The sequence below is a fragment of the Thunnus albacares genome, chromosome 7, assembly GCF_914725855.1.
Source record: "Thunnus albacares chromosome 7, fThuAlb1.1, whole genome shotgun sequence".
Lineage (NCBI taxonomy): Eukaryota > Metazoa > Chordata > Actinopteri > Scombriformes > Scombridae > Thunnus > Thunnus albacares.
In genome coordinates, this window is record NC_058112.1 from 2,812,405 (window position 1) to 2,840,191 (window position 27,787).

At 38.8% G+C, this 27,787-nt stretch overlaps 1 protein-coding gene and 1 long non-coding RNA gene across 2 annotated transcripts; one reads left to right on the forward strand and one right to left on the reverse strand.

Moving 5' to 3' along the window:
* Positions 1–304: 304 nt before the first annotated feature.
* LOC122986498 lies at positions 305–3,983 on the reverse strand. The gene is made up of 3 exons (XR_006404317.1): positions 2,925–3,983; positions 2,101–2,149; positions 305–590 (listed from the first exon to the last, which is right to left on the reverse strand). It is a non-coding gene; the product is annotated as an uncharacterized LOC122986498 (long non-coding RNA).
* On the forward strand, positions 583–26,091 carry trhr2 (thyrotropin releasing hormone receptor 2). The gene is made up of 5 exons (XM_044357795.1): positions 583–2,159; positions 5,566–5,698; positions 6,237–6,388; positions 7,950–8,073; positions 20,718–26,091. Exons 1-5 carry the CDS (start codon positions 1,777–1,779, stop codon positions 21,306–21,308), a joined length of 1,383 nt encoding a protein of 460 aa, XP_044213730.1. The 5' UTR covers positions 583–1,776; the 3' UTR covers positions 21,309–26,091.
* The last annotated feature ends 1,696 nt before the right edge of the window (positions 26,092–27,787 follow it).

Below are 27,787 nucleotides of genomic sequence, written 5' to 3' on the forward strand. Positions count from 1 at the left end.
ATTGCCAAGTAGGTTTACACATGCAAGAGATTTGCTTTGATGCTGTGGTACACAACAAATAAGAGAATATAGTAGAAAGTAAATTAGTTGCCTGGTTGTTTCAGGGGTGGACACCATCAAAATTGATTAGTAGATGTACTGTTAATGGTTTGCAGCATCACATGTGACTGAATAATGCTGATAGACAGTTTAAAAGACAACCAAAAGCAATGACAAAATGGAATGTTGCCAAAAACTCTCCTCCTCTTCCTGACCATGACTAATATTATCCATAATACAGGTTAAAAGTGAAAAATCTTTCAGATGAATGATGAAAATTGTTTTATGTGTCCTTATTTAATCGGAACATAATACACATCCACTAGTTTTAAGATGGTGAACAGAAAACAAATCAAATCTACAAATTGCAGTATTGTGTTGATGCACTTAAAAGTTCCCAAACAGCTGTACACACAAGTCACCGATGGATTGGGTTGGGCTTGTGTATCCTTGCTCAAGCCTCCTCAGGAACCAGTTCTAGCTCCTGGATCCTCCTGGAGTAGAAATGAGAGCATTGGAACGCCACTCATGATGGCAGATCAGATCGATTTCTGGAAGGACTGAGAGGTGAAGAACAATCAAACTAGATGTACACAAGGTATACCCAGATCTCATGACAAGATTTCCATGATATTCGCTGACAATTTTTCATAGTTTCAAGAGGAGGAATCCTGAAGATTTTGGTGACCTCCAGACCTTTTCTTTAGCACCACCATCTGGCCAAACCTTCAACTTATACACAAGAAACATAATGGTCAGATTGGCATGAAATTTAATGAGCAAATTCATGCTCACTAGAGGGTGAAACCTTTCCAATTCAGACACTCCATGTGCTTCACTCTAGCACCACCCTCAGGACAAAATGTCAACATTGTGCAAAAGATGTCTTATCATCTAAAAAAATTACTCTATCCAGAGAACAATCAAACTACTGCTGATCTTTTCCCTTCAAGATTTCTGCAGTTCCAGCACTACATTTTCAAACAGCATATAAGTGCCATTTGAAACCAACAGCTTGCATTGTTCTTTTATTCCCCTCACCCCCACCTCCACCCCTTTGTTTTAACCACCTCATGCTTTATCTGATTGCATGAGCACTTTTGCTTCCAAACAGTATTTACTTGAGGGCAACACAGAGAAATTCTGTGTATGTGTTAATATGTGTGGGTGTCATTGACATGTTACAGTCCAAAGCCAATGCAAAGGTTATTCTCAAGTCTATTCCCCATTTGTCCAATCAACTGAATTCATTTTCTATTTCTAGGTGACTCACTAGGAGCCTGAGTGGTGTTTGGAAGTCCTGGGAGAATTACCTTCAACATCTTATTCTTTGTCCTTCCACCACATTAGTTTAAAAGGAAGACGGTGAGGTGGACAGAGAAGGTGAGGGACAGAAGGAAATATCAAAGACAAGAAAACAAGACCAGTGTTTCTTTCCTTTTCTCAATACCCAAAGTTTCTAAACACAAATTCATATCCTCTTTAGTAATAACACGATCAAACCCATGTTATGTTAAAGATTCACAACTTCAAACACACTAGCTACACACAGTGGATAGCCAGTCAATATCATACGCTACTTTCAACTTGATTGGCTTTAAATGAGAGTCAATGCTCTAAATGAAGAAGAAGAAACATGGCGACATTTATGAGTCATGCCCCTCATATCTTAGCTTTAATCAAATGAACGGAGCCTTTGATTAACAAAAAAGCAAAAAAGACCAGCTGTTAGCAGACATGACCGACAACGTGAGCTCCAGAATTGACACTCCGACCAACATCTCCCTGAGTCCCACCGTCACTGTCTCTGAGTCCCTGGAGTACAAGACAGTGTCTGTCTTCCTGGTCCTGCTTGTGTGTGGTGTGGGCATTGTGGGTAACATCATGGTGGTCTTTGTGGTCCTCACCACACGCCACATGAGGACACCCACCAACTGTTACCTGGTGAGCCTGGCCATAGCCGACCTGACTGTGCTGGTGGCGGCGGGGCTGCCCAATGTCTCGGATAGTCTGACCGGCACCTGGGTGTTTGGGCATGCTGGCTGTCTGGGAATCACCTACCTGCAGTACCTGGGCATCAACGTGTCGTCCTGCTCCATCACCGCCTTCACTGTGGAGAGGTGAGGGTGGACAAGTAACCAACTACCACTAATCTCACTGCAGCTTTTGCTGGCTTGTGTTGTTCTGAGTTGTTACTAGCAGGAATTTTACTTTAACTGGAGAGGGCTTTGACTCTAGTGTGTAAGAAGACAAGTGTATGCTCTACATATGAACCAGGAAAAGGAGTGAGTGATGGCCTTGGCTTGTTTTGATTTGGAAAATTCTGTTAGTGTTAATTGGATTTATTCAGACTTTTGCTTTTGCACAGTGTGTGCAATGTCTAGATTGTGAGTTAAACTGAATTATTACAATGTAGGGTCTCCAGATTTTCAAACCCCAAAACCAGGACCCTGTACCACATGTTCATACACGCACACATGTATGCACGCACCCTACGCGTTTTCATCAGGATGATGGACAATTATTTCAGCACTTAACACACCTACTGAGGGCACCTTTGAACACCGTGAACAGTTTTGTCTCCCAAAATCCACCAAGGTATTTGTCAGTGTGCACAAGTGCAGGCTGCCGGCTAAATGACCAATGGTGACACATTCTCTGCCAGCTTTTTAAAAAAAAAACCAAAACAAACAAAACAAGGTACAAATCTCTTTGTGGCCTGTAAATAACTTTATAGGCTACAACATAAAAATTACTTTAACTTACATCTTCACAACACTATGACACGAACTGGTCGCAAGTTAACAAAGATTAAAACAGCAAACCATTAAATCACAACTGCACCTCGTTAATAAAAAAAACCAAGAGCCTGTAAAGAAAGTTACCTTTAAGAAGATTGCCAGGTACTTCATGCTTTGCAGTCTTTCTTCTTAGTTAGAGTTTCTTTTCTGGAGCTCTCAGGGAAACCACTGCTTATGTTTGGCCGTCTTAATATGATCTTTTATATCGGCATTTCCACCATGCCTGACTGATAATGACCCTCCTGGAGCTCTCTTTGGCTAGATAGCTAACCGTTAGCATACTGACAGGTTCTGTCAGAAAGAGCCGCAAGTGTCATAGGTTAGCAGCAGCCGTGACAACGACACATTTATTGATTGACACACGTACAGACAGAATTCAGTGTTGAATTCAGACATGTGGTGCATTGCTTACATTTTTATATTTGGTTGGGTAATAATGAGTGAGATAGAACATGCTAAATGTCTATGTAAGTGCTGAAAACAAGTACATATAACAATTATTATTTTAATGGTGAAAACTGGGACTTCTTAAGTGTTTTTCAGATATTTGTCAAGATTCAGGACACACAGCTTGAAACCGGGAAATCCCGGACAAACCACAACGTCTGGTAACCGTATTACAATGTGCACGAAAAGTTTACCTTCAGTCAAAAAGTAACGTAGATGAATTTCGCTACATTAGCTGTCTTGAGTCATTACCGTCCTGTAAACTGTATTACAACGTGCACAAAAAGATTACTTTTAGACAAAAAGTAAAGTAGATGAATTTCGCTACATTAGCTGTCTTGAGTCATGACCGTCTTGTAAACTGAAGTCATTAGTTACTCTACACGTTCGCCTGCTGCAGTCAGTCATGACTCCAGGTGGCTGGTTGTCTCTGGCGATCTTGTGAATTTAACAGTCGCATCTACCAGAGGAACAGATTGAAAATTACTCTGTATACTGATCTGTGCTCTTGGTTTGTGTTAGTTTATCATTTATAAGTATTATCTTGTTAAGACAGTTGAAATGCTGAGAGTCGAAAAGTATGTAGATTCTACTTTGTTCAATCTGTCTTTATCTGTCAGGTAGCTAATGCTAGCTAGTAGCAGTCTGTGGATATCAGGCTGATGTCAAGAAAAACAAACAGCAGGAGCAGATCAGTCAGTAAGTGGACTTTCTGCTGATTATTAAACTACATGTCCATTCTCTGCTTAGATAAAGGGTCTAGATACTGACAGTCCATAGCTGTGTGAGATAACCTTTATTTTTAAATGTACATAACAATGACAGTCTTGCAAGTGTTGCAGGTCTTCAGATATTCTTGCTCAACTGTCTTGCACATTGAGTCCTAGAAAATATGATGTTTCAATCATGTTTTAATCTCATGGATCCCAGGAGGGGCCAAGGAAAAAAAAGAACTAATTTGTGCCCTTGATTTATTAATTTGTGCACACAGATTACTTAATTAGTGCTCTTTATTTATCTACTTTGCCTGTTCCCCTTTTGTAGAGGGCACTAAACACATTCAGTCAGCCAGGAGTTTGAAGATAGTAAAAAAGACATTTCCCCTGTAATATCAGTTACTTCTTGATGTGCTGATGCGTGGTGAAAGATGAACAGGTAAAACAACCAGATTTGCTGCAGGTTTGCGTACGTTTAAGGGATCTCAGAAATAACACAGTATTGAGCCTTCATGCCAAAACCTGAAGTATTCTCGCATATCTAAATCCAAGCGATCCATAGTGAGTGTGTATGCAGGATGAGAGAATGGCATGAGGGTGAACTCTGTCAAATCAAAAGCCTGAATTATTAAATCAAGAGCACACGTTATTAAATCCAGTATTTCCACAGACTGTGCCACAGCTCAGCAGATGTATGTTCCGGTGAAGAAGAAGAGGAGCAATTGAGAAACCCAAGCAAACATTTTATTATTCAGGGGAGAAAGCAGACACCTGTGAGATTTAGAATAGACAGTACTCTGGTAGATGCAACCTGCAACCCACAAAATAATATCATTTGGACTATCTTGTAAGGTTTGTGTAGGAAACATTGTGTGACCAAATCAAAGTGGGGATGGGTTATAACAATCTTTGTTTTAAAAGTATTTCAGTTTCTCTATTTCAACATGTAGTTAGGATCTGTTAGGACCCACTCAAATTACAAACAAAAAATATTTTCTTGACTGCTTTTACTGTACTAGTGTAACAGTTACAGTGTTGTGTGGTAATACGGCTGAAATTGAAGATTGACAAGAGGAGTCTATACTAGATTATAACAAAACAAACAATCTCTGCAAGTTTGAAGACTTTATAACCTTCCATGTTGTATGAAAATAAGAGGAAACCAATGGACCTTGGTTGACAGTTATGTAAAGTGTGCAAAAACACTTGTATGGTCCTTAACATTCAAGAACATAATTAACTTTATTTTGTAAACTTCTATGATCTAAAAAACTAAACTGACTGTTCAAAAATGTTTCATAGAATCGTAAGTAGGTCTGTGGCCTTTCTGTTTATGATCCAAGATGGAAGAGTATACACATTCGGCTATAGAGGAGGACTAGAGTGTGAAAATCTGACACCTGAGCTGCCATTACCCACGGTCACTGCTCTACATGGGAAAAACATTGCATAAAGAGCTCAGTGGCATCTACTTGCCAACAGATTGGTGGGACTAAAAGAAAAACAAAAAAAACCTCAACAGTCACAGTTAACTTGACATTGTGTTTTCTCACCATGTGCAGGTACATAGCTATCTGCCATCCAATGAAAGCTCAGACTGTTTGTACAGTTACCCGGGCGAAGCGGATCATTGCCGGGGTTTGGATCTTCACCTGTGTCTACTGCATGCTGTGGTTTTTCCTGGTGGACATTCAGGTTAGAGAAATACATTGCACATTACATTTTGCATGTTACCTATTAAGTGTGTGAGAGCAACGGCAGAGTAATTACTGACTGCCTTTTTGAATGCTTCCAGTTTTTTCAGACAGAAGTTAGCATCTGTGGCCACAATGATCAACTAGAAAACACTAAAAACACACACAACTGAACGAGAGTGAAGAGCACATAACATTTTTAAACATATAGTTTTACAGGCTGAATTGCTATGTGGAAACACTTGCAGGCAGTACTTGAAAATACAGACAATAGTACCCTTTGCAGTGTTTCAGTAAGTATATGAGTCATGAAAAGAGAAATAAAACAGCTGCGATTTGCAAGATAAATGCTGGTTCAACAGCAGGAAAATGTAAAAAGCTTTTTATGAGCTCTGCCATTTCTGAAAGCAGTATTATTACATGTGTGCAGATGTAAAAGATTGTACTCATGACATTATTACATGCATATCACAGCGAGAGTCTGTGAGCCACCAGCCTGCTTTCTTGCAGTGCCTATATGACTACTGTGTGACATGTAGGTGAGCCAGGATGGACATGTGCAGTGTGGTTACAAGGTGAAGCGGGAGCTCTACCTGCCCATCTACCTCATCGACTTTGCCATCTTCTACGTCATCCCGTTGCTCCTGGCCATTGTGCTGTATGGACTGATAGCACGGATCCTCTACCTCAGGTAAAATGGTGAACAAGGACAGTACCAGTGGGTTTGCATGAAATATCTTAAACCAAAGTGCACTCCAGTGATTTTACTCGAGAAGATCAGTTCACTTGTCATGAGGAGTGCCACTCAGCCTGTGAAAACAGTTATATTGTGTCCTATGTAACTCTGAAGGAGCTTTGTCAAGTCCAAGAAAATAAACCCCAGTCGAGATCATCCTGAAATTTATAACGCAAAGTCTGTCTTGCAGAGGGAGAATAGTTTCAAAGACATGGGCTTTAACTTGGCAGGAAGAGTCAAATTAAAAGGACAGGTTCACAATTTTTCTATTCTGTCTTAAAACAACAGTCAAGTGCCCATATGAACATTGAAACATTTTTGCATGCTGTAAGCATTCCTCCTGTTCATATTTGCTGTTAATGTAAGTGATGGAAGAGAAAAATCCAGACAAAATCCACAGGTCTTGTTTTGTGCAAAAATGTATTCCAAAGTTTATCTGAAGCTTGTATGAGCAGTCTGACTTAGTCAAATCAGCTATGTTTAACACTTTTTAATGAAGCTCAGTGAGAGAATATCCTTGAGCCATTGTTCAATCCAGCTTTAAAATGTATTACGTATTTCTTTGACACTAGTGGTATAGTATAAGTGTAGAACATCCAGGCTGTACTAGTTAGAGCAACTTTGTGGACCAGAATACAACACAAAAATGTTATTCTCTCTAGTGGAGGCTCTTGCTGATCTTGTACCAGCACTAAAGGTCTTTACAAACTGTTTAACTGGTGGTGGAGAAAAATTATGAATGATCTTATATGATAAACAAACATTATATAAGAAAATATCCAAAGTCAAAAGATTGACCTTTTAATCATATAGTGCTGATGAGAATCTGTTTTTATGCATTACTTTCAGTTTTTCTTTTACAGAAACTTCGAAATGTTTGCTTTATGCGACAAGTGATTGCATCATTGTGTGGACTCACTGAATCGCAGTGAAGGTCATCTTGCAGAGAATTCTCACTTAAACAACTGATATCATTATGATTGTTTTGGGAGTTAAAGCTATAATGCAGTTGTGAGTAAGGATACCTCTGTAGTGTATCCTCCAACATATCAAATAAAGAGGAAAAAAAGGATGCCATTCAAGGGATTTTGATATTTCTTGCAATATAAAAATGCTGATTGGCAGCAACTCTCAGTTTTGAAGCAAAACAAAAGCAAGGAAAGAAATTTCTGATTGGCTTACATCTCTATTTATGGCCAGCATTATTGGCCTCGTTAAAAATTTGCTCTTGGGCAGAAGTCCAAGTAATAGATTTATGCTGTTTGACTGAAGAAGTGATTATAACATGCTGTTTTTGCCCTGTCAAGAATTTAATTAGAGGAAAACAATGAATGACTGCATTTCAGGAGAAAATTCTGGTGGTTTTAATCCAAAAACTGGATGTTTTTGCAGGATTTTCCTCCCAGTAAAGGGCTCTTACCACATGTTAAATCCAACCTCTTCCTCAACATGTTAACCAAACAATTAAACCAACCACTGGGATGAGTGCTCTAACATGCTGCTTGTGTCCCTCCAGCCCTCTGCCCAACCATCCTGACGCCAGTGCCACCACGCTGCGTCGAAGCTGCCGGGAAGCCTCTGAAGCGGGGAAGGGGGGTCGCCAGAGCCGTCCAAAGAGCGCGCTCTCCTCAAGGAAACAGGTCTGTGGCTCATCCCGCATTTACCCTCTTCCCATTAACCACTTCTGCTCTCTCCTTTCTTGTTGTTACATTGTGTCTTATCTGTCAAGTAATTGCTGTGCGATAGCTTTAGTCACATTTGACCCCGGTCTCAGCGTTGGCTGTGTGTGTGATCTGCTGGGAATATAGAGGCCATGATTCCCTCTTAACAGCAAGGTGACGATGTCTCTGCTATCCATTGCCTCAGAAAAGTGCCCTCATGTCAGCTCTCTGTCCCGGCTGTTATGAGGCCCTGAAGGCAATCGGGTGGTAATGGCTACTTTTCCTCTGGCTGAGTAGTCAAAGAGCCTTCCTACTGAGAAAGCCAGATTGCATGGTATTGCTCTGCAGTAAAGGTCTGTCTCTTTGCTATTTCATGCACATTCTCTCAGTCTTTTCAGACTTGACAAAAAGACGACAAAGCCTGTTTTATTCCAGGGTTAAGTAGTTTTGTGTTCACATTAAGTCCTTACAAAAAACCTGAAAAGCTATTGTAGAGATATTTTTGCTCTCTACAAAAGTAATAGTCTCAGAGGTTTCTGAACATGTGTGCATTTAAGTGTTCACATATACATATAACTGAAGAAAGAAAAAGATCAGTCATTTTACTGAATTTCTTTTCACCTGATCAGGTAGGTTATGACTGAATCATTGTAAAGTGTTGTTCCTCTTAAAAGTATGGAATTTTAAAACCAAAAGCAGGTCTGAAGCCTTCATAGTGTTTTCCCAGAGGTTCCCTCAGTATGCTTCAGATGAAGTGCTTATTCAGTTGTCTAACAGTTTGTCCACACGGGAGGAGTTACTTGTTTCTTGCTTTGTTTTTCAGTCCTCTGCCTCACACGCATCTGATGGAGCAGATACACTTCTATTTTAATCAATACAGAAGTCTACACAGCTCACGTCATCTTGTGTAACTACTACGGATGTGCAGAGGGCCCAGTATTTGTATTTGTATCCATATTTGTTGAGGCAGGAAAACTATTTATATTTGTATTAAAAAAATGGAAATAGGTGTAAAAATCCAGTTTTTGTTTTTATTACACTATTAATTGTAGGATATTAAAGTGTTAAAAGTGTTTATGAATAAACTATCTTATGAAGGAGGTCCCCACACTGGGTCTAAAACTCTAGTCTCTCAGATCATAGATGACTGACCACTGAGCTTAAACCAAATGTGTTGCCAATGTGCAGACAGACACCCATAACACAGCACAGCATGTAAAATGTAGGGAAGAACTTCAAAGGCAATTCTTGCTTTGCACTTTTAATTTATTGCCTATTTTTTACAACCTAACTTTGTGGAAAGGAGAAGGGGAACAACAGGTTATGGAGAGTCCCTTGAAAGCACTTCGCATGTGTAAGTAGATCAGCTTTATCTCTGGGGAACACCCCCAACTCTGGGAGTGATGTCCAAATAAGGAAATGTGCATCATGTAGCAGGTGGATGTGACTCCCCTTGTTGAGACACGCTGATAGACATAACAGCGGAGCAGAGGACAGAGACTGAGATAGCAATGTAACCGACCTGCACGCTGGTATTTGACATGATTTTTTTTTTCATCCGGAAAAGAAATTAATTTAAAAATATTTGTACGAAACAAATATTCGTAAAAAACAACTATTTGTGCTTTGTTGAATAACGTATTTGTATTCAGGCACACCCTAAGTAACTACAGTGAAACTACAGTGAAACTTGCTTTTTTCATCATTCCAGCTGTGTAGACAGTCTGATTGTAGACTACAATATTCTCTCCTCTAAAATCACTGTGACTTGTTTAGAAAGCTGTTTTTTAGCATCCTTCTGCAAGTTGTGGAGGTTCTTAAGATGATCTAAGCCTCCTACAAGTGTGTAGGTACTCATTTAGTACTCATTTAAGTACTCATTTATCTACAATCATTTCTAAGAACATCTTCAGTTACAATGCTTTTGGGAAACACCTCTGTTACAATGTGAAGTAAGAATGAATGTTGAATTGTTGGTTTCAGAAACAGTTGGATGCAGCTCCACAGGAACTAATTTGCTGACCTCCTGACTTGTCATCTGGTGTCATTTTTGAGAGTGAAGTTTAGAGTGAAATGTCAGATGGACTGTGATTAAATCTAGTAATCTGATCGATGTTTCCTACAGGATGAATTGTAATAAGTTTGGTGATCCCTTATTTTTTCAGCCAGAGCACCATCATCCTCAGCAGTACTTTGCATTTAGTGCAAATTAGCAGACATTAGAACACTAACATGCAAAGCTAAGATAGTGAACTTGGTAAACTTTACCTGCTATTACATGCTAATATCATTAGCATGTTAACATTGTAACTGGGAGCAGGTTAACATGCTAATGTTAGCATTTTACTCAAACCACCACTGTGCCTACAGCCTCACAGAACTGCTAGTTGTAGACTCTTAGTCTTGTTCACATTGTACATAAAGGAGTTTTTATCCCTAACTTTTATAATAAGTGTGATTATATAAATGGAGATGTCAGTCTGTCACTGATAAAAATAGCTTGGTGTTCTAGAGAACAGTTATAAAGGCCCATCAGGAACTCATTAGATACAATTAAATTAATTTGTGTCCAGATTCATGATGGATGAGATATTATTTTTATAGTATTTCCACTTGAAAATCCATAATTTTTCTTTACTTTCTGAACCATTTGCATGTCTCATAAGTATGATTTTCATTACTTCAAAGTACAAAATGACCACTGCTAACTTAGAATAGCATTGAAAGATGATTTCTGGACTTGGACCAGTTGATTTGTTGACAAAAGCCAACAATTACTTCATCAGATAGTGATATTTCTGCCCTGTGCAACTATCAGAACAGAAATATCACCATGTTCCTGTCCTGCAGAAATATGTGATATTTATAAGGGACATTAGAAAGGTCACATCAACAGACAGAAAAGGCCAAATTACACTTTGAGGGGCAAAAACAAATGTACTAGTCACACACTTCATCTGTAGCAATGATTTCTGTGATACAAAGTCTTGCACCAGCCTCCCTGCCTGCTGGGTGACTGAGGTGTCCACATGGACGCTGGTCTAGCTGAACCATCACATCAACCCAAACTGATGTGGCAGCTAAATTGATGAGAGGCAGGAAGAAGAACCTTGAAGCCCCTGCTTTTTTTCCATTTATGAACTTCACGTGGCAACCACCACAACCTTTAAGCCAACTTGTTACTTCTTGTTGACAAGATAGCAGCACATGGTAAATCTTTTAAATCTTCATGGTAAAAAAGTTTTTTTCTGTGATGAACCTGGAAGAGGCTGATAAAATGTATAATGTGGTGTGTCCTTTGCACACAAGACTAGCTACATTTACACAGTGTCTCTATTCATTACAAGAGATAATTTTCCTCGTGGAACCGCACCACTGACAACACAGTTTCCAATTATAGAGGCCAGACAGTGAGGGGAGTGCATTCTGACCCCACTGATGGTTCCTCTGCTTCGACATTGCACAGCAACGTGTTCCTTGGCATCAACTTTTTGATATCCAACCACATCCTCCACTCAACCAATTTTAGCTATGTGACCACCAACCCATAAAGCACGTCTGACCTTTAGAGAGGAAAATTATGTGTAGCTGAGCAGCAGAAAGTGTGGGCAATAAACTTTGTAAATTAGCTCTGGCCTCACAACCCTTTTCATGTTGAAAGAGCTTTTATTTTTAGTATATTATCATTCTATGACTGGCTCGAAAGGTGCAACATAAGATGCGAAAAGATTACATTTATTTACAAAAAAACAAAAAGTATAAAATAAGGGAGTTGTGAGAGAGTGTGGGCAGAGGAAGGAACAACCTATATAGACCCAGCCCACATCTTCACACAGGTATCCTCAGTGAGTCATCAGTGAGCTGCACCTAGAACACAAAGACATAGAAAAGACACACACACACACACACACACACACACACACACACACACACACAAGAAAAACAATAACAAGACACAGCGTGACATGTAACACCCCCTCCCTTGAGATGACAACCATACTAAGGTACACATGAGAGGTCATTGGCCACAACATTGCCACGCCCATTTTTTGTGATGGATTTCTATGTTGAAGTTCTGGGCCATAAGAGCCAAACACATGAGCTGCTGGTTACTGTTACATCTGATTTAGAAACACAAGAGGGTTGTGGTCTGTAAAAACTATCACTGGCTGAGGGGTCGAGCCAACGTAAGCCTCGAAATGCTGGAGGGCCCAGAGCATTGTTGGGGCTTCGACGGGCTAAGGAGGTCTGTCAGAAGGGACACAATTGAAACAAAGTAATGGCTAAACCCTCAGTAGTAACCAGATAAGCCAAGAAAACTATGCAGTTCCCACTTAGAGGTGGGAACAGGGAACTTAGAGATGGCTGTAAGCATCTACTGGACGCACTTAGCCCTGACCAACCTGTTTACCTAGATAGGTAATGTTAGCCTTAGCAAACTCACATTTTGCAAGTTTCAAGGTGAGAGAGGCCTCTTGCAAACCCTGAAACACAGTGGACAGGGCTTCCACATGAGATTACTAATCAGTGGAGTTGACTACCACATCTTCAAGATATGCCTCACAGTTTGCCACTCCAGTAAACACTCTCCAGATCAGGCTTTAAAATGAATGAATAAATAAAATTTTTATTTCTGTGTGATGCATACAACTGTATGCATGCATACAAGACACCATAAATTCCAATAAGCCAGGACTAGAGTACAACGTATATATTGTAAAAAGAAAATCTTTCTCCTTCAAATCTAGAGACCATCATTAAATAGTACAGACATTCTAATTTACTGTCAGAAGCTTACCATATATCACTGAAAATTCTAAGTATATACTAATTAAACAATCTATCTTGCCTTCTTTTCCAGGCTATTGAGATAAAGTTAGCAAACTGAAATACATCAAAATTAAACAGCCATTCCAGTTTTTGCTCATCTGAACACCAGAATATTTCAGGGTTTTGTCGAGCAATTTCAAGAAACAGTAACTCTCGTAAGTCATCATAATTTGTACAGTACAAAAGAAAATGGGACTCACTTTCCACTTCACCCAAATCACAGTTCTCACACAGTCTATTTTCCTCCGGAGTATTTTTGAATCGACCAACCTCAATGGCCAGAGGAAGAATACGAGCTCTCAAATGTGCCACCAAAAATCTTTGGCTTCTAGATAAACAAGATATAACATATAATTCAGGGCCAAAATTCTGTTTGATATGCATATATGTCCTTAATTTTGGCTTTGACACAAGGTTTTCAAACCATCTTTCTGCAAATTTCAGTAAAATCTTATTTTTAATGGAGTTAACATTACACCAAAGATTATTCCTATAGATATACAGCTTGTCCACCTCCTCTAAAATTGAATGAAGCTCTTTTGCCCATGGAGAACTGTATAATTTACTCCACATAAATACTCTCTTAATTATTCTATCCTCTGCCATTGCGATTAGACGGTTCCACGGTTGGATCATTTCACATTTTCATTGTACAGATCCTGGTACCCAGCCCATGTCTCCCTGAACTGTCGGAATCGGAGCAAATCTATGAACCCCCAGAAAATATCTTAATGTTCTGTTCTGTATGGACTCTATAATTTTAGATTCTTTTAAACCCCCTACCCCTACAGCATAATTCAGTATGGGGGAGACACATGCATCGTAGAGTTTGGTTTATGTACAATAACTAAGATCATTACATTGAATTTGTTAATAACTGATCCCAAAGCTCTCCCAGCTGAATCAGCGAGGGACCCAATTCCAACCTCATGAGTCATAAATTCATCAAGAAAGAAACCCAAGTATTTATAGACACTAACATACACTAAAGCGACTGAACCAAAACTACTTTCCATACCTTTCTTTTTGAAATGCATTATTTGTGTTTTGCTCTGATTTATTACAAACTAAACCATTTTTAACATATTCTGTTGATCAGACTAAGAGTCAGCCAATAAAATTATATCATCTGTGTATAATAGAATGTCCAATTTAATGTCACCTATACATACGCCTAAATTAGCTTCCTTAATCTGTAGGGCAAAGTCATTCACAAATTATGCTAAAAGAGTTGGAGAAAGTGTGTCATCTTGTTTTACTCCAAAAGGTGTATCAAACCAGTCAGTAAACATATCATTGATTTCAACACAGGCAACTGGATGGATGGATATAAGGATGGATTGCTCTATAAAATCTACCATCCACATCTGCTTCCATAAGTTTAAAGGCAAGCAGATCTCTGTGAATCCAGTCAAACGCCTTTTGAAAATCAACAAAACATGCAAAAGTGGGTTTGCCTTTGGCAATTCTAGTTCTAATAATAGTCGATATTGAATGTAAACATAACACAAAAAGTATAGAAATTTGTGTTTGGTAGATTATTTCTTTGTTGTAACAATGCTTCTTGGCAATAAATCTTATACCGTTGGAAAACCTGTTTATTTCCCTTTTAAATGGTGCCACATTTGTAAGGAGCATGCATTTGTGCAGAGCTGAGTAGGTGGGTTGCGCCCATGAAAAATATGCCAGATCTTCTCTGCCAATGCCAAACAGCTTATTTTGCTGTAGCTATTGACTCTCTCGTTCCTTACAAATGTGGCACCATTTAAAAGGGAAATAAACAGGCTTTCCAACAGTATAAGCTTTATTGCCAAGAAGCATTGTTACAACAAAGAAATAATCTACCAAACGCAAATTTCCTTACTTTTTGTGCTAAGTTTATATGATCAATACAGGCTTGTTTCTTTCTAAATCCATTCTGCTCATCAACAAGATACTGTCCCAATTCTAAATGTTGTGTGAGCCTGTTGTTCAGTATATTAGAATACAATTTGTAAACTGTACTAAGGAGGCTGATGCCCCTATAATTATTCTAGGGTCATTTTTCGATTACTTTGGAACAGGCTTAATAATGGACTTGTCCCATACTGTCGGGATTATACCATGTTCAAAGCATGTCTTGAAAAGATAAAGGTCCTCTTTTATCTAAGAGATATGGAGATTTTAAGACTTCATTTGGGATACCTTCAATTCCGGATACCCTATTCAATTGTGCTTTATCTACAGCCCTTTTAACTTCTTCTATTGTAATATTGTGGTTTAAAAATGTATTTGGTCTATATCCTGGTGTATTCATAGCCATCTCCATCTTACATTTTATAGCACAAATATCATTTAGGAACATGTCATCAAAACCAGGTGGAATATGGTTTCCTGAAAATATATCAGCAAAATTGTTCTCCCATTTTCCAAGTACTACCTCTTTTTTATTTTTATATATCATCATTATCTAGTATAATTTCCATTGAGATTTTCTTTAATTTCTTAGGGCCCAGTTTATTTATTTCTTTCCAAAATTGTTGTGGGTTGTGACTTTGTAATCGCTCCAGCTGTAATGCTTGTCCTTGCCTAAATTGCCTTTTATAGATCTGTATACTGTTATCAAAAATAAACTGAGTTAAAAAGTGGCTCGGGTATCGCACATACCAAATGCCATGAATGTGTACTGCAGGAAATTGTCTGGTAGAACAAATGTAGAGATCTCAGAAGCACAGGCTTTCAAGGGCACTTTCCAGTAGTAGCCTTAAGCAAGTCTAACTTTGAGACATAGCAAGCAGTTCAAACCCTATCTATGCAATCTTCCACATGAGGAAGAGGAAATGAATCTGGCTCGGTAACACTGTTTACTTACCTGAGTACTAATCTGGCTCGGTAACACTGTTTACTTACCAAAGTACAAAAGCATGGGGTCCCATCAGACTTTGGCATTAACAAACATGAAGAGCTCTAGGAGCTGGAACTAGGAACAGAATGGCCATGCTTCAGTTAATACTCAACCTCTTTTTGCATTTTAGCTCTTTTTGTGGTGTTCACATGGTAAACATCCTACTTAACAGAAGGACAATCACCAATATCAATATCATGTTGCAAGACAGTGGTTTGGGTAGGTACATCTGAGAATAGTGCACAATGATTTTCAATCAACCCGACAATGTCACTCTTATGGGACCCAGAGAGGTGAGACAGATTAGTCTCCAAATCACTTAGCACTTGGGAATTCTGTAATCGAGCACACAGAACAGAAGCATCTTGCATCACTAAATCATCTTCCTGGGGAGCGTAAGAAGGCAACACTGAGGCTAAAGCTACATGCAACACCTTAGGTGAAGTGGATGTATGTTTTTCACTAGACCTGGCAACATAAGACTTCAGCATGCTCACATGACACACTCGAGTCTTACGTCTCCTATCTGGAGTGCAAATAACATAATCTGTTTCACTCAGATTTTTCTCAACCATGTAAGGACCTGCAAACGTGGCTTGCAGTACTGAACCAGAGATAGGAAGAAAAGCCAGCACAGAGTCTCTGGATTGAAAACTTCAATGCCTCTTTGGTTACCTCACAGGCATGGTGAAGATGCTCTCTGAAAGAACTGACGTAGTCAGGCACGTTTTGTCTAGGAGAAGAATTGCAGATGACCTCCTCATGCAACAATTTCAGTGGGCCTTGAACTGTGTGGCCAAACACCAGTTTTGCAGGACTGAAACCCTGTGCCTCCTGAACACTTTGATAACAAAAAACAGGAGAGGTATGCCCTCATCCCATTCTTTACCTGTTTCAACACAATAGATACGCAAGATAGTCTTAAAGGTTTGGTGGGAGCGCTCTAGTGCCCCCTGGCTTTCTAGAATGATAGGCACTAGAGACCTGATGCTTCACAGTCATCACTAGAACAAACACTTTGGACATAAAATTAATACCTCAGTCTGTTTGGAGGACCTTTGGCAAACTGAAAAGCAAACAGTTGCCTATAAACACATTGGCAGACATAGAGCAACATTAGCATTCATTGGGAGTCTTGTGGTGTGTGCCACTTGACAAATGTAAGACTAATATTTACTTTCCTTTTAGCTCTGGTTTGGTCACCATTGACTCAACACCAAACAATTTTTCTTACTGACTGAGAAAAATATCTGGCTCCTTTGATGTGTTTAGCTCCACATGCTCCACTGTATTCACCAGTTAGTCACTAATTCTGTCTTTCTGCTGTTTGGTACTGGACAGGTAGTGTATAGTGGGTTTATAAGAGCTTGTTTACCAAAAACAGCTGCTGCTGTTAATGAGGTTTTGTTAACAGTTAGCTGGAACCAAACAGTAAAGATGTGGGCCAGAAAACCATATCAGTGAGCGGAAAGACACTAAAGCTCTCCGTAGAGTTGAGGGAAACATGGTAAATTTATCATTTTTAATATAAAAATATTGCTTTGTGCAGCTTTAGACTTTCTTTTTCTTTTTCAAAGAACCATATAATTCAGTTGTCCATATTTTGCAACTGGGAGGGTTTAATTTCCATTATGAAGTGCTCTAACTGCCAGTCCACTAACATTGTCTATGCTGAACTGGACTGCTGGATGTCTGAAAGAGCTCCTCCCATGTTGCAACTCTAAAGAAAGACTTTTCAGTAACCACTGCAGTTTCTAGAGTTCGCCAACAGAGGTTGATCAAAGTTATAGATTCCTCAATAACTCTTTAGTTTCATGGATCTTGAGTGCTTTACCTTACATGCAGACCTCTAAACTTTATCATAGGTTGATTCTCCATCATTGTGTATCTCTCCATGAACAGAGGCCTCGGTGAGACTGAACTCTCATGTGAGACCAGAGAGACGATCCTAATCTGATGTGTTCAAGGGGCTCCATATAAGAGTAGAAGATTTGCATAATTTGATTTGGGATTTACATTGAAGTGTACTTAATACCGCAGATGATTTTACCCACTCAGTTCTTCAATAGGCACTTCATGCTCTTTCATTCATCATTTGATAGACCAACTCAATCTGATAGGAGTTTGATAAACTTGTGCATGCCAAAGAATGGCACTTTTATGCTTGGAGATTAATACAGTGTGGTGTGAGATTACTGTGTAGTTTTAATCTCTGAGAGTTTCTTCATGTCTGTGATCTCCTCAAGTGCAAGTTGAGGATGAGAGATGAGGAAGCTTGGTCATTGTTGCCCAGGGCGAGTTGATAGCATCAGAAGCTAAATGTGAATTCTTTGGCTCAGTGGGCAGAACTGCGCACGCAAGGCTGGACTCAGTCTGGGAGAATGTTGTTGTTAGCAACAAAAAAAAAATGTTTGTAATGCCACAGTCAAGTATCCTAACGTCACACAATTACAGTCATAATATGCGTTTTCATAATGTCACCCGATGCTTTCTGTCTCATTATCGCAGCACAGAGATAATTAGAAAGCTCTCCTCCCCACCTCCTTCATGTTCAATTAAACGTAGTGTTGTGCAGAGATTTTTGCTCTTTATCTACCTGCTGAGGTGGCTGCCACTGGCGCTTAAGGCATGGACACAGACCCTTATCTCAAAAAGCATTTTGCTGAGACGAGGCATGTGCATGATACCTGCTATCAACCTGCCACACTTTGTGCCATTTTTTTTCTGTTGTGGTTTGGAAAACATGGGCAGCTGAACGAAATGCAGCTACGCTTCACCAGAATTATAACGGCCCAGTGAAGGCAGAGTGAGAGCTTTAAAATGGACACAGATGGAGGGGTGAGGCTAGGAGGGGATAAGGATGGGGGTGAAGGTGTGCAGCATTATTGTCGACTGATAAGAATAATCACTGAAGTCTTACAGGCTGGCTGGCTCTATTCCCAAACTCTGTCTCTCAGGGGTTCAGAAATGTCTGAGCTGTTACCATGGTCACCAGCTACTGGTAGGGCAGGGTGGGGAAGAGGGTCAAGGCATGCTGAGGGATGTTGTGCACACAAAGGAACACACACACACACACACACACACACACACACACACATAGGTTGAATGTCCTTGCTGTCCATTTAGTTTTGTGACTTTGCTGCCTGTACTGGATTCCAATTCACTGGTTGCTCATGCTCATGATTGAGTGGGTATAATGTTTACTATGTTCACCATCTTAGTTAAGCATGTTGCTAATGAGCAATCAACACAAAGTACAGCTGAAGCTGTTGGGAATTATGGGATTAGTTTTGCAGGTATGTGGTCATAAAGAAAAGTACTGGAAAATTTTAAAAAATTGACCTGGTGATGGCACTGGAAGAAAGGTTTACAGTTTACCAAAGTTATTAGAATTCATCCAGAGAGGGACATGAATGTCTGTTCCAAATTTCCTGCCAATCTATCTAATGGTCGTTAACACTAGTTGTTAAGACACTCGCTGATGTCAACATCCTGGGAGTGCTAAAAGAAAAGTCAGAGGATTACCAGAGTCACTGGTCTTCATTGTCTGGGAACTATGAATATCTTTACAAATTTTGTTGTGAACCCATTGAGTAGATGTAGAGATAGTAGAAGAGATATTTCACTGAATAACTGACCTGCTGGGGGTGCTGGAGGAAAAGTCAAGGCATCACCCAAGTCATTAGCCTTCATCCTCTGGGGACCATAAATGTCTATACAAAATTTGATGGCGATCCATCAAATATATGGATGCTGTAAAAGTTTAGGTCAATGTTAGCAACTCTGTCCTGCTCTTTAGGGAAGTTTACACCTCTAGCGAACCCAGCCAACATTACCTGAGATGGCGTTACATTTGCCAAACTTATTGGATAGTCCTCATCATAAAACTTTTTTATTGTTATGTTGGAACAGTACAGTCTGTTCTTAAATATCTGTTTTTAATGAGTGTCAGCTGGAAAAACTAAAAAGTCAACTACAGAAAGTGCTTTCAGCCAACGTTAGTTTCACTAGATAGCTAGCTAGAGCTGATCAAATCTATCAGCGACAATCACTGGCTGGAAATGATAACTTGTTTTTGTCTTCCTCCATCTGAATTCAAGAATTTATTTTTTGAAAAATTACTACAGATTTCGTGTGGTAAATCTGCTGCCATTATAAAAAAAAAAAAAAAAATGTTTATGTGCGTTGGAATGGAAAGCTTGATAGGCTCAACAGAAACAATGGGTGGCTTAGCAAACAGACATTTACAACCACATTTTCTTATATTGATTTATATCATGATTTTGTTTGATTTAATTTTGCTCCTGTTCTTTAACTTTTTGGTGTTTTGTGCTCTAATTTGCTCTATTTTTTTTTTTTTTATCATTTATCATTTAATTTTCCCTTCCTTTGCCTTTCCCTGCTTGGCCTTGCCTCTCTTTTGTCTTTCACTGTGCAAATGACTCATTTAGCCAGTTAACCCCCCTTAACATGTACACAACATATTAATTATAGGTGTCAAACTACTGTACACACATACATATGAACAAATTCTCTCTAACACACACACATACAATCTTCTTGGTAACTGCTTATGCGTCATCCGACATGTTGATGATGACTTATATAATCATGAAGCAATCAGAGCTAATCAGAGAAATTACAGCGATGCATCAGCTCATATTGCACTGGGCCTTGGAGCTTTGGCACAAATGTTTAGCTGCTTATGTGATTGTTGTGGGTGAATAGCAATGTGATTTTCAAAACTTTTTCAGAACCCCAGGGTCTCATAAATTTGTTTTCACCAATTAATGTTGCATAAACCACTGTGTCACTCATTGTGGAAGGTTGTGGCTTCACTAAATCACATTATTTACACATAGCAGTTTCAATGGAGTTTTAATGTACTGTATCTGCTTCTTCCATACAGGTGACCAAGATGCTGGCAGTAGTGGTGATCCTCTTCGCTCTGCTGTGGATGCCCTACCGAACTTTAGTTTTGATCAACTCTTTTGTGTCCACGCCCTATCTGGATGCTTGGTTCCTGTTGTTTTGTCGGACATGCATCTATGCCAACAGCGCTATCAACCCTGTGATATACAATGCCATGTCTCAGAAGTTCCGCTCGGCATTTCGCGGGCTGTATCGTTGCCAGCGGCTAGAGGGAAATCAGAGGACACTGTCAGTGATTCAGGCCGGCTTCAGCACCCTCCGAGACCCACGAACCTCCCAGGCGAATAGCAATGGAACTGATGAAAAGGCCAGGAGATCCATCCTGAGACCTGCCACTGATATGACCACAAAGCAGAATGGAAGCAGTCATCAGGACACAACAGCAGTCAATGGCAAGAAAGCAGACCATTCCACTGACACCAGACATGGTGCCAATTACAGTTTTGGTGTTGGTCCAGTTCAGACGTTGCCACCTGGTGATGCAAAGGTGGACTGGCCTTCATCAAATGAAAACACAGTTAATGTTGCAGACACACATACAGCAAATGATCAGAAGGAAATCATGTAAATATTTCCATATTACCACATTGTAGGATATCTATGAACTCGTAAGTCTCACTGAAATCTCCATCCAATGAGGGGAAAAAAGTCAGTTCAGTTGAGTTGTTACCATTCAGTGACAAGACAGCTGTGGATTACTCATGCACAGGATCTGCTTTAGGTAATGACAAAAGAGACAAGATACCTGTGACATCTATTTATTTCAAGATTAAAAGTCGTGGATAGAGTAGATTCCTCCTTGACCAAATAGGTCACATGTAAGGAAGATGATAAGAAAATGGCAGAATTCATAAAGTGGTATGGAAACATTACTCCTTCGGCTACAAAATCTTGTCAAAATAGCTTGTCAAAACATTAGCTCATAAGCTACTTACAGCTGTGAGACTGTATACATTTTTCCTCAACATACTTTATTCTTCTCTAATTCAAAGGAAAGCACAGACTCAAACTTGAGCAAAAGATCAGTACAATTCAGTTTTAGAAGATTTTGAAGGTCACCAAACTGTTTTAAAGATCAGGCAGAATGTAAATAATTGATCCACTGTATACATTGTATATTTTGTTGTTTCTGGTTTATTTGAAAGTTAGTGTGATCTAATAGAATAAAGGAATGATTCATAATAAAGATGATACAGCACTTAAAATAAATATGTGAAAGAAGAATGTGTAGGATTTTCCTAAAAAACAATGTATAGACTCATACAAAATAATACCTCTCAATCATCACTTACGGCCCACTAGAAGCGTGTGGCAGTGTAGGTGTCTGCAGCGACCCTGCCCTCTGCCTGTATTTTCTTATTTTTATGTGTTTGGGACATTTCTGGGTGTAAATCTTTGGGCAGTGGGTGTGTAGCCCTCAGCCAATAATAGTGCGCAGGGTGTGAGGTCAGGACTGTATAGAGAGGCAAAGTCCCTCCCCTTTCATAGTCCCCCATGGGAACTTATTTTGGAAAAAATATGTACGGTAGTCAACAATCCCATTTGAATTATGCCATGAATAAGTGATATGTTGTTTGCCAGTTTAAAAAACATAAACATAAAAGTAGTAAAGTATCATTTAGTTTTGTGTGAAACTGCTCAGTGAACTACAATTTTCATCTTGCACAATATACGTTACCAAATGTATCTTACCTGATGTGCTTTAACCAGTGACTCCTGGTCCTTCCATCAACCAAGAAGCGAAAGAACGAGCAAAGAACGAAAGAACTACATCCCGGTACGAAACACACAGGCATTGCCTTAGCTTCAGCGGCTCTGGGCAGCTTGTGGATAGAGAAAGTTATGTCATTTACGCAACTTTTAGGTGTGTAGTCTTTCTAATTACATATTTTCACAGTTTCATACTTCAGCAGTTTTATGACAAACAGTGATTTTTTTGAATTACAAAATCATCTTTTTAAATTGGGAAATGTGTAATTCATGGCACAATTCAAACAGGATCAAAAAATTATTTGTCTCTCACCATTAACTACCGTACATATTTTTTCTGAAATAAGGTCCCATGGTGATCCGGCGAAAGGGGAGGGACTTCGCCTCACTATAAAAACATAGCAACCAGGTGCCAGATCGTAAGTAAGCATCCAAGAGGAAGCCATGAAAATGGTGGACATAGTGCCAGTGTTCTGCTTGTTCAGCAGTCGTTTGATAAATTGCTCATACTGTCTCCCTTACTGTCGGATTTGTTGCACTTTCAGCAGTGAGCGGTTGTAGTCGCTGTCATAGTCAAATCGAGTAAAGTATAACCTAAATTTGGTTTCGTTCTGTCTGCTGTGACTCTGTGCTCTGCTGTCCACTCTGTGTGTGTGTGTGTGTGTGTGTGTGTGTGTGTGTTTGGAGCTCAGCCCCACCCCTGTGCATACAGGCACAGAGAGCAGAATCCTACACATTCTGTCTTTAAATATGACAACACTGGACAGAAGTACTTTTGCTGCTAACCTGAGACTGCTCATTCTTGTAATCCTGTCAGTAGTTTTTACTGTCAAAGTTGCACATTATCCTTTGATTATAAAACTTGCTTTTTGGCTGAGCCAAGTACCTTGTTATTACAAGTTACTTACTGAGTTAGTAAGAGAAATCTAAAGCTAAGATTTGTTTTTGTTTTTTAATGTAGACAGTGGTAACAAATAAGCCAGTAACACAAGCATTAACTGGAGTGGCTAAATATGGGACTTTAAAATGTAAAATACAGATCAGTTGAATAAAATGCGTTGATAAAAGTATATCAGATTTATAAAGTATCAACATTGAAATAATGACGAGGATGATCATCATCATTATCACCATAACTATTATCAGTGTTATCATTACCATTTTTAATACAAAAACAGCAGTAATGAGAGTCATCATTCAATACTACACACTGATCATTTTTCTGTATTCTTGTACATAGTCACATAAACAGTCCAGTGTTGTCTGATGATTTAACTTGACAACCTCCTGCTGGCTGAGAGACACAAAGAGGGTGTTAGATGTTAACTCACAGCTAGCCAAAAAAGATGCTGACACTGATTATTAGTGTCTTGCTGATTGTTTGCTCCTTTATAAGGATACATTTGTGATCTGTAATTTAGAGATTCATATTTTTAGACAACAAAAGGATTTGAAAATGACAAATGTCTCTACATGAAAATTGTTGCTCCCTGAATTTGATTGTTGTCAGTGTTATATGGCAGTATTTAGAACATATTATATATTTAGAACATATTATACTTATATTCTGTTTTTGAAACATTTTAATGCATGGCCAACATTAACTAGATATGTTACTATACTATGTGTGATCTATCAGCTTACAAACAAACCAAAGACATATATGTGCAATTAAAAACTGTTTGGTTATTTTGTCCATTACTTTGTTCCATATAATCCCTCATCACCCTGCTCATCCTCACTGACAGAGACAATATGAGGAGTGTTCAGAAAATACTGTATAGCACAAGTAAGAGTGAGTCATTCTTACAGTGTACATTAATACACACTCCTCAGCTACTGACCTTGGCAAGCTGCTGGAGTGCTCAGCTTTTTGGTAAAGATGTTAAAGATACTATTTTACTGCCTGTTTATTTTCACTGAGAGGTGAAAGGCTCCAAATAAGGTTTCTAAAGTCAAGACTCAGAGGGAAGTGTATCCCAAATATCCCAAATGTATAAACCAGTCCATTGATTTATGATGTTGAGGCAAACCATCAAGAATGTTTGTTGGCTCAGTCTGGCAAACGCTTGTTAGCCATCATTTAAGGGAACAAACCTTGAATATGTTGCATGTTTGTGTCTTACCCAGAGTCAGAGGAGAAGATCGATATTAATTTCATCTCTGTGTGTCAAGTGCAGAAATCCAGCGGGTGTCTAGCTTAGCTTAAATTCAAATTTATTTGTACAGCACCATCTCATATAAAGCAGTTCAAAATGCTTTATATAAAAGATAAAAGAAAAGAATAAAAGAAACAGCAGAAATGTGCAAAGAAACAGAAACATCACACATTCTTTAGGTACGTAAGTACTGATAGCCATCTCACCAGATTCTGAACGTGCTCGAGGCACATGGAGGAATTTCCACCTTGTGACCAGAGAGATCTGCTGGGATTATAAACTGACAGCATGTCTGAGATGTACTGTGGAGCCAGACCAGCAAGTGCTTTGTAAACCAAAAGGAGGATTTTGAATTGTATTCTGAAAACAACGGGTAGCCAGTGAGGGTTCCAGAGGACTAGAGTTATATGGTCTGATCTTTTTGTCCTGATTAGAACTCATGCAGCTTAGTTTTGGATAAATAGCAATCTATGGATTGTTTTGTTTTGAAGACCCATAAACAGAGAGTTGCAGTAATCCAGCCTGCTCATGACAAATGCATGCATGAGTTTCTGAGTCAGACTGAGAAAGAAAGCCTCTCAAGATTAGCATGTCTCTCCTAGCTTAACATGTTCTTCATGCTAAGCTAGCTGCCTTATTACATTTATATTTCTACACACTGAATAAAAAAGATAAAGCACATAAAAGAGACAGTTTTTGAATTTTCTGAATTTTTATGAGCTGCTTCTTTTCTTCTTGTGCAAAGCCAGGCTAAACATGTCATGAACCCATCTATGCACTGGACACATGAAATTTATATCAATCTTCCCACTGACTTATGATGGCTATCGGGCATATTTTCTAAAATGTTTACTGTTTCTTGAATAGTTTTTGTGTGTGTCTGCATAATTATTGTTCATTGTAATGCCCTTGTTTTATACACAGAAGCAGTTTGCCTTTGTAATAGAACAACTGTAAAATTCATCAATTCAAAAAACACAATTATCGTTCTTTTTTATCAGTATTTTATAGAGGAATACACCAGGTTTTGGGGATCTTGTATGGGAGCAAATAATGTCCATAAAAATTTGAATCTTATAAGCAATTGAATACTTAATGGTGATATTGAATCACTTCTGAACACTGAAATAATATCATTGAAATTTTTTATTTTAAAAACCATATATATGGTCCGAATTCCCCTCTTAGAAATTCAAGTTGCGCAATTTCAAAAACTTTATCTCCATAGTATAATTGTATTTCAGTGGTGTGGTATTGAAATTCCATTACAAATTCAATTTATTATTCAGAGGTGATTAAATTCACAGTGATTTTAAGTTGTATTAAGTTGAGGTATTTGTGGCCATTATTTACTTCCATAAACTTGTCCCATAAGTCAGCTTACCCTTTAATTGATGAGAACTTTGACACTAATCATCATGTGTCCCAGCCGATTCCTCGCTCTACCATGCTAGCAACTTAACATACACATGTAACTGACTGATATTAGCTTCCTGACATTATCTTTACTGTGAGAATGTGAGTGTGAATAACTTTTCCCATGAGGCTCAGTCAGTGTAAAATGAATTTCTTTCTCGGCAGCATTACAGCTAACATGCACTCTGAAGCTATGAAACACAAAGACAACTAAGAAGCATTTAAAGAGTCAAACTTTACAAATGAAACTCTTGAAGAACATGCTGCATGTAAATATGGCCCATATTGTCTTGTACCTGTTCCTTTGTCTTTCATTATAGTTACTGTAAACTATGATGTGCAGTAATGTGAGTGACATTTGAGTTATCATTAAATTGTTTTTACTCGCTTATTTTTCTGGGATTTCTGAAATGCAATGCAAGCAAGCACTGGTCCTGCTGGACCTTATTGGCTTTTTAACATAATTAGTGTACTAAATTCATTTGTGTTTTTATGCTTGCAAAAGTTTGCTTTATTACCATCTAGAAAGCCTAATTTCTTCCTGTTTATTTATAGATTTTTTTTAGGTTTTTCAATATGTGCTATATAGATATGTACATGCATGTAGCAGTGCTGATGTTTAACGAAAATAGCCTAAAACATTTGCAGCCATATTAAAATTTAAAGCTGCATTGAATGATTTTTGGGCTACTTTGGGACAGAGAAACCAGCTCTAAACACAGCAGTCACATCACAGTTTTTCATTTTCTGGTGGGTGCTTTTTCAGTTATTTGCTTTGTGATGGTGGAGCAAGTCATTTGGTGATGGAATAAATGTTCCAAGTTAAAAAACCTTTTCTTTGTAAGCCGAATGTGTATATTGGCTGACAGTTTAATTGATGTAATTTTAAAATCCTTATTTCACTATGTTGATATGTGTGTGTCTATGTGTGGGCATGTGCAAGAACTGCTTGCTTGCGGGGAGTTATAGTTTAAAAAGTCCCTGACGGCTACCAGTGGGACAACAGTGGAATTAAAAAATCGAATTCTTTCTAGAATCTTACCACAGAATGCAGTGACTCACCCACTTATTGAAAATAAACTTGAAAACAACTAACCTTGCATATGACAAGTTTTGCTTTTCGATGATTACACTGTGGGGATTGGCTGATAGCATAGATGAACTCCCTTGGACATGCTAGTGTGTGTGTGTGCGAGTGTGTGTATGTGTGTAATTCTGTCATTATTTAGCCCTGGAGAGCTGCTGGTTTGTTGTATTCTAAATGTGTTATAATCACAGATTTCCAAGTGTATTGATTTTTAAAGTGGCTTTAGCTGTAATACTGCTGTAAAATGTTTGATTGTTGTTCTGGTCTGTGGTTACACAGTGTGCATGCTCAGTACAGTGGCTTTCTTTAAATATTTTAAGAAAAGTCAATAAAAAAACATTTGCAAAACATCTCTCAGTCACGACTCTTTTCTAAGGATACACTGTTCCCAGCAAACACTGAGACATTGAATGACCGTTATCTGGACGTCCCATTATGATTCAAAAATAGTTCCAAAATGAAAACTGTGCCAATGTCCAAGATGTTACCTGGCCACCAGCTGGATGTCCTTCCTGGGCATCCCAGAAACATCGAAATATGTCATAGCATCACTATTTAGCTATTCTGTTAAGGTTTATGTACACAGTGTGCATTCTGCAGCTTTATAGATCCACTATGTCCACATCACAACTTAATATGCTCTACTTTCTAAAATGGTCCAACCAACGTCCTGTC